The sequence below is a fragment of the Kogia breviceps genome, chromosome 15 (assembly GCF_026419965.1).
Source record: "Kogia breviceps isolate mKogBre1 chromosome 15, mKogBre1 haplotype 1, whole genome shotgun sequence".
NCBI classification, from domain to species: domain Eukaryota; kingdom Metazoa; phylum Chordata; class Mammalia; order Artiodactyla; family Physeteridae; genus Kogia; species Kogia breviceps.
The window spans coordinates 24,493,163-24,505,827 of NC_081324.1; the positions used below are offsets into that span (position 1 = coordinate 24,493,163).

General features: G+C 50.5%; 1 protein-coding gene across 21 annotated transcripts in view; it reads right to left on the minus strand.

Annotated features, from left to right (window-relative positions):
* CTIF (cap binding complex dependent translation initiation factor) overlaps window positions 1-12,665 on the minus strand; it is a 308,749-nt gene that overhangs the window by 188,303 nt on the left and 107,781 nt on the right. For all 21 annotated transcript variants that reach the window (XM_059040961.2, XM_059040967.2, XM_059040968.2 and 18 more), the window contains 3 exons: window positions 9,619-9,692; window positions 8,276-8,380; window positions 1,693-1,768 (listed from right to left, as the gene is read on the minus strand). In XM_059040961.2, the coding sequence (XP_058896944.1) occupies window positions 1,693-1,768; window positions 8,276-8,380; window positions 9,619-9,692 (255 nt within the window). The remainder of the gene's footprint in view (window positions 1-1,692; window positions 1,769-8,275; window positions 8,381-9,618; window positions 9,693-12,665) is intronic.

Consider the following 12,665-nt stretch of genomic DNA (forward strand, 5'->3'; position numbering starts at 1 on the left):
AGTTTGTATTCCCAGCTGACATGGTGGAAATACCTCCTAGGACATAAAGCACTGAGTGTCAACTTCAGAAGGCTATTGACCCAGTAGTGGAGCAAACTTTGCTCTAAAGGCTTCCCACCTAACAAAGCTTAAAAAGCAAGCCTTGAAAGGATCAAACTCTTGAAGTAACGTAACTGTGTTCTGGAATAAAGTTCAAAATATTTTAATTAATAATAATAATATCCAACACCCTACAATTCCTAATATCTTGCATCTAATATAAAATTACCAAGCATGCAAGGAAAAACACAACCCATACCCAAGAGAAAAATGAGTTAACAGAAACAGACTGTGAAATGACATGGATGACAGAATTAGTAGAGAAGGACATTAAAACAGCTACTATAAAATATTCCATATGCTCAAGAAGATAGGAGAAAGCATGAGCATGAAGAGGAGAGAAATGGAAGAGAAATACCCCCCCCCCAAAAAAATCCATAACTGAACTTCTAGAGATGAACAATATAATATCTGAAATGAAAAATATACAGGACAGGATTAACAGTAGATTAGACACTGCAAGAAAAGATTAGTGAACTTGAAGACATAGTAATAGAAACTATCCAAAATGAAACACAGAAAAAAGACTATAAAACAAAGCAGAGCTTTGGTGAACCATGGGAAAATATGAAGAAGCATAGTGTGCATATAATTGGAATTGCAGAGGGTGGGTTCTGGGGGAGGTGAGGAAGATAATGGCTGAAATTTTTCCAAATTTGATATAAACCTACACTATAAACCTACGGATGCAAGAAGCTCAATAAACTCCAAGTGGAAGAAACACAAAGAAAAACCAGCCCAAGTCACATCCCAATCAGATTGCTGAGGTCTTGACTGTTCATTCTATTGCCTCCCATTAATAGGCCCAAGGCATAACCACTCAACCAAAAAGTGGGTAAGTCCTGCAGGGAGCTGGAAGAGAAGAATGGATGCAGCTGACATAGCCAGACAGACTGGGAAGAGAGAGGAAAGCGTGATGTGGTGAGTGCAGTGCGTGGCAGGTCACGCGGGGCAGGATCGGTCATGGAGGAGGGTTTGCTGCTCCCCTCCTCTGCAGGAGGCCTAGCCTCATTCCCGGAAGCAGCTACACTCCTATGGCTTCTGCCCAAAGCCCAGCACCAGAAGCATCTAGGGACCAAATTTGCTGTCTCTTTGCTGAGTAAATCCTCTTGTCCTGGAGCCCGGCCCGATTCAGGGAAAGGAGTCCAATCAATGACAAAACCAGGAAGCACAGCAGACACCTGGAGGCTGGCAGGACAACTCCACTTTTCAAAGGCCTAAAAATAGCCCTGACCACATTTGAAACCATGACAGCCCTGCCAGTCCCACCGGAACACGCTGCAGGTTGCCTCACCTGAGACATTTCAGGTCAAGGGACAAAAGCTTCCCAGCTTGCTGAGTTGCCAGTGCATGGGCCATTTCATCCACGTCAGGTCTGCCACCAGCACCTGTGGCACAGCTGAGCACAGGCTGCTACACACACATCACAGTGGGACACTCTGCACCAAGGCAGGTACCCACCCCGGCCCACCAACCACTGCAGTACATCCAGCTATACCCTGCAGGAACAAGGGGCTGGTGGGAGAGTTTAGGCCCTGACCAGGCCGAGGACAGGGGGAGGGGTGCTGTTGGAGACTCTGCCCCTGCACTTACCTGCCAGGCTGGGAGGACCTTCTCGATGTCATTCAGGTTGATTCCATCCCCATCTTCCAGCTTCCCTTTTCCACACCTGGACAAGAAAAGACATAACAACATTGAAAGGACAGCTCACTCATGCATCCCGTCTAGGCCCATCAAGCAGGAAGAGCAGGGGTGGTCAGGAGACACCACCTTCAGGTCCTACTCTCCCTGAAGGCCGAAGAATCAGCCTGTCCCACCTGGGGGAAATGGCCCTGGAGAAGTGCCCTCCTCCCTCAGGCCTGCAACACAGGCCCTTCCTTGAGGACAAAGGACTCTGTGCAGGCAGGGATGTGGGACCTGGGGTGGGGCAGAGGCACTAACAAGGCATCCATCCCCAGGGAGGTGAAGGATACCAGAGTTCCCCTTGACCTTTCCAGGCAAAGAAGTTAAGCTCCTTGCCAATGAACGCCCCACAGCATATCACAGATCCTGTAAAAACCCATCATTTTGCCCGGTTACACCAAGGGGAAGACAAATGAACAGAGAGATCGAGCAACTTTCTCAAAGTCACACAGGCCCCCAGTAGGGCTTCCTCCCTCCCGGGCCTGACTTTGCCAGTCCAGCAAGCCCGCTCAGATGTCAATGCTTTGTCTTCATGTCCTCTGTGGGCGGGCACACCTTCAGACCAGAGGTGCTGACCCCAATTCACTGGCAAAGGCCCACATCTTCCACATATTTGAGGGTGCAGACTCTGGAACTGCAGGGCTTGGAACCCCAGTGGCATCACTTACTAACTGGGTGACCCTGCTCAAGTCACTTTCCCTCTCTGTAACTCAGTTTCCTCAGTTGTAAAATGGGGATAATTACTGGCGCCTAACATCAAAAGGTGGTTGGAGGATTAAATTCGTTAATATATTGAAGTGCTTAGACCTGTGCCCAGCATACGGTAAACGCTATAATAAAGGTAGATGTAGAAAATATATTATCGTGGTAAATACAGGCAATAATTCAGTAAAATTATAACAAAACAAATAATAAGGTAAATATATTAGTGCTACTAGGACTGTTATATTTACTGTCTTTGTTGTTATTGTTAATTGCGGCAGGGCAGCAGTGCAGGGACTGATTAATAGCATAGATTCTAGAGCCAACACAGCCTCATGCAAGTTACTCAGTTTTTCTGGGCCTCTAGATTCCTCATCTGTTGAAGTGAAGATAATAACAGCTCCTACCTCCCTAAGCTCTGGTGAGTTTTAGATAATACAGGCAAGTGGTTAGAACCGGGACTGGTGTATGCACAGAGTACAGTAAGTATTACTTACTATTACTATTATGTATTGTTATTATTATTGGCCCAGGTGTGGTGAGGGCTACCTGATGGGTTGGTGGCAGCATTTTCCAGTTCCAGAGTTAATGCAACTCTCAAATTTCAGAGTAATTAGTTCATTTGATCAAATATTTGCCAAGCCTCTCTTGTGTTTGTGGACCTGTCAACTTTTCCTGGAGTCGTGGAAAATAAATGCCACGTGGTTCCTGCCCTCAGACAGCTCACAGCTCTTAGCCAAGGAGTCCGAAGCCCATCTACGGGGCAGTGAACCTGAGCACCAGTAGGGGGCAGCATGAGATAAGTGCTATGAAGGTCCCGTGCACAGAGGCACCCTGAAACTCCAAGGAAGAGAAACGGGGTGGCTACAAAACCCAGCACCACTTGGGGGAAGGCGTGGGGGATAGGATCTACGCCCTGTTCAACACAAGCTTGTGTCCCTGGGGGCTCTGTCTTGGGCTGGGCACTCCGTGCCACAGCACGGTGGCAGTGCTCGGTGGCAAGCGAGGACGCGGTAGCACCCAGAGGAGCAGCATCTAGAATAGCCTGGGGTGGAGGTTGGGGAGGTAGGACATGCGATGGTCCAGCAGAGAATCTTGGAGGGAGTCCCAGGCAGAGGGCAGCAGGGCAAAGGCCTGGGGCTAAGCAAGGAGGGCAGGGTTCTTGTGGCTGGAGAGGGGTCAGGGGAGGGGGCCAAGGGGCAAGATGGCGCTGGAAGTCCAGGGTTGGGAGCACAGCTCAGGTTCTGGCCGGTGGAGATGGGGTGGGAGGGGTGTAAGGGGACTTCTTGCCTCTTCAGCCTCCAGCCCGGTGGGGATGTGCGGGGCTGCAGAGGAGATGGAGAGGTCTGGAAACATCCAGCTGCCTTTCAACGAACACGTCTGCCTGGTAGAGACAGGCTGGCCCGTGAAGACACCAGCTGGGCACAGTCATCTGTGCTCCCTGCGTGCCGGGGCAGTGGGGGAGGAGGGAACTGGGGACTCTGGGGCTGACACCCCTCCCCCAGGTCATGTGAACATGTAACACACCTCTGGCTCCAACCACCCTCGGGCACCAGCCTAGCACATCATGGCACAGCCTTTCAGTCTCACCTCAACAGCCCCTGAGGTCGGCAAGGAGGGCTGCTGTCCCCCTAGGCACGCCCTGTCAGGGGCTCGGGACTCCCTGGAGGGACGGCAGGCAGGTTCCAAGGGCAGAAGGTTGCTACAGACCAGCTGAGTCACTGCTGCCAACAGGGTTTCCAAGGTAACAGCCTCCTCTGATTTCTGTCCCTCCGTGGAAACACGGGCTGCGGGAAGCCTTAGCAACCGAGCGGTACCCTACTTCCAAGGGCTGCTGCCGTGGCTGGGCATGTGGAGTCCATCCCCAGAAAGGCCGGACTCCAAGGGTGACACAGTTCTTGGCTTAGCCACAAGGTGGCCACAGGACGCTGCACCCAAACTCCCCAGGAACCCAGGAGAGATGGGATTTGGTCAGAGAGCCAGGTGTCTATGGGAGACCCCAGGGGACCGTCAGCAAACCTGGCCGGCTCCTCTGAGTGAGTGAGCCTGGTGGCGAGCAGGTGTGGTCAGTTCCTCTGGCTCCAGAAAGGACAAGGGTGCTCAGCACAAGGGGAACCTTTCCTCCCCTGGGTAGTCATTTGTCGCTACTGCCAAACTGTGTTCTGTTAGGACGTTCATTTGCGTGAACTGGTGCAGCCGCCTTCAGAAAGCCTGACTTCATCACTTGATCCCCAACGGACACCTTCAGCCCATGAGGCAGTGTCATCACTTCTGTCCTTTGGGCCTCAGTTTCCCCACTGGTTTTGCCATCCATGTGCCCCCAGGGGACAAAGGAGAGATGGGTGCTTCCCGGGGAAATGCCACCTCTCTCCAGAAGGCTTCCGTAGACAGTTCATTCCCCCCATGTTGCTCACTTCTCTACCCCTGGCTGCTGCATTCACTTTATGTAACTGCACACCTGGCCCTTATTTTACACTGTGTACTCTCTGAATGTGTATGCATAGTCTCAATCATGAATGGGTTCGTGTCTCTTTTTAACAGTAGAGTGAATAGAAATAATGCTTCTGGGCATTATTCTGGGACCGTATTGTATACAGTGTGTGTGTGTGTGTTCCTCACCATTTGGGGACCCAGCAGGACTCGTGACTGGGCCTCAGAAGTGCAAAATGCTCCTCCCTTTCCCGTGGCACACCCGCAAGCTCCAACTGGCTCTCACCACAGGGCAGATGGGGAGCATCGCTTCTGCAGAAAAGCAGCTCCTGAACTTGACCTGCTGAGCAAAGGTCAGCTTTCCTAAACTCAGAAGTGTGGAGGGCACAGATCTGCGCAGCCAAGCAGCTCAGGGGGAAAATGGTCCCGGTGCTGCTGAGTGAGAGAGTTGAGGGCACGGTGAGTGGGTGGACAGGTGTAAGGCAGGGCCAGGGGAGCCCCGTGGCTGCGACTCTGCTTTGCACTATCTCCCCCTAACAGGATGCCTCCATGTTCAAGGGCAACTCCTCTCTCTACTCGAAAAAACCATGCCCCACAGGCAGGGGCAGGACAGTGGAAAAAGGAGCTATGGGGAGAAGATGGGGTCCCCTGGGAAAGTCTGATATGAGTGATGGGCCCCTGCCCCCCAAAATATACACGTGCACATAATTTTACATAACATTTTAAGGGGATTAAGCCAATTCAAGGATACTCTTGTATCCTTGAGCCTGAGCACTGGATGGCGTCAGAAGGGCTCAAATCACAGGTCTGCCGCTTGGGTAGGTTACTGTGCCTCTCGGAGCTTCGTTTCTCTCATCTCTGAAATGAGGATGCGAGCATCTCCCTCCCAGCTTGTCACACTTACATTGCAGTGAAACCACTGCTGTCAAGAGGAGGGTGGCCGGCCACTGGGTGTGGGTGGGGTGGGCAGTTAGCAGCGGACAGGTGAGATGCAGGAATGTAACCCATAATATCAGCTACATTTTAGCTTGAAGTGACAGGGAGACAAGGGTGGGCAGGGAAGGACTGGAAAGAAAAATAAAAGCCATGAGTATGAGTAAAAGAAAAGAATGGAAAAGAGCGAGTGCTGGCGAGGATGTGGAAAAATCGGATGCCCTGTGTATTGCTGTTGGGAATGTAAAATATTCAGCTGCCGTGGAAAATAGTTTAGCTGTTCCTCATAAAGTTAAAACATAGAATTGCCATGTGTGATATTGTGATTTATAATGAGATATATCTGATCTTCACCTCCAGTCTTGGCAAAGAGCTCCTAAAATCTTTGGAATTACCTAAGTGGAGAGTGATCAAGGTGTCTTTTGTTATGTTAATGAGGTGAAATTTGGAAAGTCCCTAGGTCACCTGAGGATCAGAGCTGGTTGCCAGGGGAACCAACCCTGTGGTACAAGGGTAAGAACTTTTATCCCCAGCCTCGGATTTCCAGGGAGGGGAGAGGGGCTGGAGATTGAATCAATCAACAATAACCAATGATTTAATCAATTATGCTTATGTAGTGATGCCTGTCTAAAAACCCAAAAAGGCCGGGGTTTGGCGAGCTTCTGGGTTGGCGAACACGTGGAGATACAGGGAGAATGGTGCACCCAGAGAGAGCATGGAAATTCTGCACCTCTTTCCCCCTACTGTGTCCTATGTATCTCTTCCATCTGGCTATTCCTGAGTTATATCCTTACATGATAAACTGTAATCAAGTAAGTAAACTATTTCCTGACTTCTGTGAGCCGCTCAAGCAAATTAATCAAACTCCAGGAAAGGTTGTGGGAACCTCTGATTTATAGCCAGTTGATCAGAAACACAAGTAGCAACCTGGACTTTTCTACTGGTATCTGGACTTTTCTCCTGGTACCTGGACTTCTACTGGTATGTGGACTTCTACTGGTACCTGGACTTCTACTGGTATCTGGACTTCTACTGGTATCTGGTGCTGTATCCAGGGAGACAGTGTCAGAATTGAATTGAATTACAGGACACCCAGCTAGTGTTGAAGAATTGTTTGTGGATTTTGGGAAAAAAAATACACACACATCAGAACTGGTGTCAGAAATTAGCCATGTGACCCAATAATTCCACTCCCAGTCAAAGACCCCGAAAGAATTGAAAACAGAGACTCAAACAAATACTTATACATGAATGTTCATAATAGCATTATTCACGGTAGCCAAAGGATGGGAACAACGCAAATATATTTTGCGTTTTGCAGATAGATGGATAAACAATGGAATGTTATTCAGCTATGAAAAGGATTGAAGTACTGATATAAGCTACAGCGTGGATGAACCTCAAAACTATTATGCTGAGTGTTAGAGGCCCAACACAAAGACCACATATGATTCCATATATACATACATATATATATATATGGAATTCCAGATATACAGGTATATATACACCTCCAGATAGCTATACCTATCTATCTATCTATATAGAGATAGATAGATAGGTATAGATAGATATCTCCAGAATAGATAAATTCACAGAAACGAAAAGCAAATTGGTGGTTGCCAGCGGTAGGGGTGTGGGGAAATGGGAATAACTGCTTAATGGGTATGGGTTTTATATTGGGGTGTTGAGAGTGTTTTGGAACTAGATAGATGTGGTGGTTATGCAACATTATAAATGTACTAAATGCCACAGAGTTGAATACCTTAAAATGGTTAATTTTATGTTATGTGAATTCTACCTCAGTAAAGATTATCTTAAAAGGAAGGAAGGGAGGAAGGAGGGAGGAAGAAAGGAAGGAAGGAAGAAAAGAAACCATCTGTCTCACACCCCTGTGTGTGGCTGGAGTCGAATTCCTGTCCGGAGGTCAGCCCAGGCCCTGACACCACCTCTAAAAGGGAAAGTAAACACTGATGCATGAACTAAGCCAAGAGTGAGACGACCGAGTAAAAGCAACCACTACCCCAGTGGTTCTTAAAGTGGGGCCCCTGGACCAGCGGCATCAGCAGTCCCTGAGAACTTGTGAAAAATGCAAATTCTCAGGCCCCACCCCAGGTCTCCTGAATCAGAGGCTCTGGGGGTGGACCCAGTGGTCCCTGTTCTTATCACGGTGAGACCCACTGCTCTAGACTAGGGGCGAGCAGGGCCACTGTGAGTGGTCAGGAAGGGGAGCAGGCAGTGTGGCTGCAGGGGGCTGGGCAGTGAAGGATGGAGGGATTCTGGAGAGAGGCCAGTGAACCTGCAGATCTGAGCCATTGAGCCCCTGGACATCAGCCTGTCCAAGGAAAGGCCCCTCTCGGCCCCGGTATAGCCACAGCTGTCCCTCACCTCACCAGCCCCTAGGCGAGAGTCCCCCGCTGCCCCTTACCCTTCACGGTCGATGTGTGGCAGGGGCTGCTTGGGCGTGTGTCGGAGCTTCCGGTGGAACTGGGTGAAGTCCAGCTTTTCAGGCTGCAGGTCCCAGGTGGCACCACTAGAGGGCGAGGGAGGGTGAGAAATGTGACAAGCCCAGTTACTGATGGGGATGAGACACCCCGGCACACCCCAGGCAGGGAATCTCAGAAAGAGGTGGGCAGGAAAAAGGAGCGCCCACGGGCCACAGGCAGGGGTCAGGCAGGGACCCTCACTCAGAATGGAGCCTGAAATGTCAGCTCTGTGCTCCCAGACAACAGGGCAAGTGCCTGCCTGTGTAGCCTTCCCCTCTCTTCAACCCTGCTGTATGATAATAGATGCCTATAAAACACAAGTGTGTTGGGCTTCCCTGGTGGCGCAGTGGTTGAGAGTCCGCCTGCCGATGCAGGGGACACGGGTTCGTGCCCCGGTCCGGGAAGATCCCACGTGCCGCGGAGCGGCTGGGCCCGTGAGCCGTGGCCGCTGAGCCTGCGCTTCCAGAGCCTGTGCTCCGCAACGGGAGAGGCCACAACAGTGAGAGGCCCGCGTACCACAAAAAACCCAAAAAAACCCACAAGTGTGGGCCTGGTGCTCACTCTACCGTGGTCCGCCTAAAACACTGGAAAGCCTGGGGAGAGTGTGTCAGTTGGGGAAGCGGGAGGCCAGGTCCCCCAAGTACGAGTCTCAGGAGACCCACGGCGCTTCCATGCTGGGCAAGCCTGAGCCAGAGCCAGGGTGAGCCTGGAGCACAGCCGGAGTTGGCCAGCTCCAGAGCCGGGGCAGAGCTGAGCTAAAGGGCCACCATCATCCATGGTCTGAGGCCATCACTCCCCAAAGGAGTGGACACCATGACAGGAGAGCCCATCAGCAAACCTTTCAGGGGCACCATCCTGACGTCCTGAGGAAGCCTGGCCAATACCTGCCATTCCCACTTGGCCCGTCAGGAAGCTTCTAGAGTCTGAAGCACTGACAATTCTTCCTTTTCTCTGGACCCCTCTCCGCACCCCCAGCCCCCGCCTTCCATAACCTCTGGTGGGAGGGGCGGGGTGTGCAGCCACAGCTGTCCGTCCTCAGCTCTAACACAGCCTGTCTAACATCTGCCACATGCCATTCCCCCACCGCCATTTTCCTTCCTTCTCTCTCTGACCTCCTTCCTCCAGCCTCATCCTTTCTACTTCACCCTCCTGTCTTTCTCTCCACTTCTTGATCAATGAACTCTCAACAATAACTCAATCCCCAAAGGCCCCTCGGGGCATAAGGACCAGTAAACTGGGGTCCCAGCCGGAGCCACACACCACGACAAGAGGAAGAGGAGCTCACCTGAAGGAATCAAAGGTGTTGGCAGCCCAGATATCTGTGCCCAGCATGTCCAGAGAGGTGTCTTTGCTGCCATTCTGGAAGAGATGGAGGATGAAAGGGGTGGCATTATTTGCCCGGCCAGGACATGGAACAAATGGGTGGAAGGCCCAATCCCAGAGAGGGTTGGAGAGGGCCCCTTTCCCCGCCATCCCCCTCGGTTGGTCATCCTGGGCAGCTTGGAGGCTGGAGTGAGCCACTGGAGTGAGTGTCCTGGCTGGTGTACCCAGTACGAGTCAGGGGGACCCCTGGCCTCCCCCAGGCTTGGGCCCTCACTTTGCTGGTGTTTGACAGAGCTGTGTGCTCAGGTACAGGGCAGCCAGGGCTCTGCTTCTCCAGCCCGAGGCTCTCTCCTCAAAGCCTCTATACTAGTGAGCTGCCACCACCATTGCCAGCCTGATGGCAGCGGCTTCTCCCCAGGCAGGGGCTATGCAGAGCCAGGCACACTGGAAGGTCTGTGTTGGGAGGTTGACTTCCTTTGGAGTTAAGCCCCACCCCCCGAAGTCAGGTGGCATCAAGAAGCCCCCATTGACCAACAACTCCAGCGATGGAATTTCTTTCTCTAAGTCAACTAGCTCCGGTCTTCATCCTTTGTTGTTTCCTACATGATTCATTCCATAGACAGAAAATGCTCTACTTGACCCAGCTTCTATGATCTGGCTTCTTTGCCCTTGGCTGATGATCTCTGCAACAAGTTCTCCAGATCCCTATCTTCACTTCTGATGCCACCCATCCCTCACTGTAACTGACCAGGACCCTCTGGGGCCTCCCCAGAACAGACCCTACCCCCTCCCATGTCCTCTACCTGAAGGAAAACTTCAGCCTCCTAGGCCGTCCCCAAGTTCCAAAGAGTAAATGTAATCAGAGAAGTGAGAAAATGCAGAAACAAAGGAAAACAGACAAGCAAGACAAAAATAATAATAGTTTAACCATTAAACAAAGGCAAGGACATTTAGTTCCTCCTCAAGGCTATAGGTAATATTCTGAGCCATGTCCTTTGAGCTGTTTTGCAGATACTGAAACCCCCACCAGGTGGAAGAAGTTAACTGCATGCTGACCACAAGCACATAGACCCCAGATGGGTTGGAACCAGAGGTTGGTAATGTTGACTCCTAATTACCTCACCACCAACCAATCAGAAGAATGCCCATGAGCTGATCACACATCCCATAACCCTCCTCCCTCACCCTGTCTTTAAAAACCTTTCCCTGAAAGCCTTTGAGGACTTTGGGCCTTTTAATCACTAAGCTGACTGGACTCCTTGCTTGGCGCCCTGCAATAAACGCTGCACTTTCCTTCACCACAACCTGGAGTCAGATTGGCTTTACTGTGTGTGGGCAAGCGGACCCAAGTTTGGTTCAGTAACATCATGACCCCCACAGTCTGCTTTTCATCACCACAGTCTTTAAAAACAATACTTCCACCTCCACTGAAGCTGACTGTGTGCATGCCTTATAACTCAGGACTCCACTCCCAAGTACAAACACAGCCGAAATGTGCACAGACGGTCACCAGTATTACACAGCACAGAAGTACAGAGCAGCACTACTCAGGATAGCTCCAAACTGGAAACCACCCAAATGCCTACCAATAGTAGAGCAGGCAAATTAATCGTGGTGTGTTTGCATACTGGAATATTACACAACAGTCAGAATAAACTAAAACAACATGTAATGCCATAAATGAATCCCCAAAACATAAAGTGGAACAAAAGAATCTAGATATAAGAGTACCAGCTCTATAATTCAATTTTATATAAAGTTCAAGAACAGGCAAACTAATCTTTGGAGATGGAATTCAGACAGTAACCAGAAGCGGGCCCCAGGAGGGTGCTGGGGGGCTGGTAATGTCTGCTCTTAATCTAGGTGCTGGTTACACAGGTGAATTCAGTTTGTGGAAATCCATGTACACCTTCTTCTGTGTATGTCATGACCTTCTGGTTAGATTCCTGGTAGCATCCCCAGTCTTTATTTTTATGATGATCTGTCCCTGGACCTGTCATTCCTCAGATCCACTAGCTCATACACTGGACAATCTTCCTTTGAGATCTTTCCATAGGCCTGGCCCTGGGCAGACACTGAAGACACAAAAGTGGAGAAGTCACAGGTTATGCCTGCAAAGAATGGTGTGGGATGACACACACGTAATAAATAATTACAATACAGTGTGAAATGTGCACTGATTTCAAGGTGCCACAGTAGGACCAAAGCACAGGCAAATTTCCTGAGAAGTAGGGAAGGACTCCCCCAGAGGAGGGATTCATGGTGATCAGGATAGCAGAGGGAAAAGGAAGGAAGGGGTCATCTGGGAAAAAGGGCCAGTATGTGGAAAGGGATCCTGGAAGGATACAATAAGGCATTCTGGGTAACTTTAAGGCCTCCTGGGTTTGCACAGAGAGCCTGGCAGCTTGTCAAGGTGCCCCCAGGTGGGCAAGTCAGTGGTTTTCAACATCACCCACTCTCAGTCCTGGTCAGGGGCCTACTAGGGGCCTCACAAGTGCTCCTCAGTGATTGTCATGGGTTGAACTGTGTCATCACCCCCCAACCCCAACCCCCGCCACCACCATTATTCGTATGCTGAAGTCCTAACCCCCAGTGCCTCGGAATGTATTTGGTAACAGGCTCATTGCAGATGTAATTAGTTAAGATGAGAGTGGGCCCTAATCTACTATAACCGGTCTCTATAAAAAGAGGAAATCTGGACCCAGTGACAGATGCACACAGAAGCAGACGCCAGGTGAAGAATGGAGTTATGCTGCCACAAGCCAAGGAACTTCCAGAAGCTGGGAGAGAGGCCTGGACAGATCCTCTCCTAGCTCCTTCACAGGGATCATGGCTCTGCCGACACCTCGATTTCAGTCTTTTGGCCTCCAGAACTATGAGATGACAATATATTTGTTGTTCTAAGTCACCTAGTTTGTGGTCAAACGTCCTAAATCAGGCAGCCCTAGCAGACTGATAACGGTGATCAAGCATCCATCACCTCCACAAACCCCTTTGTGAGGGCAGTTC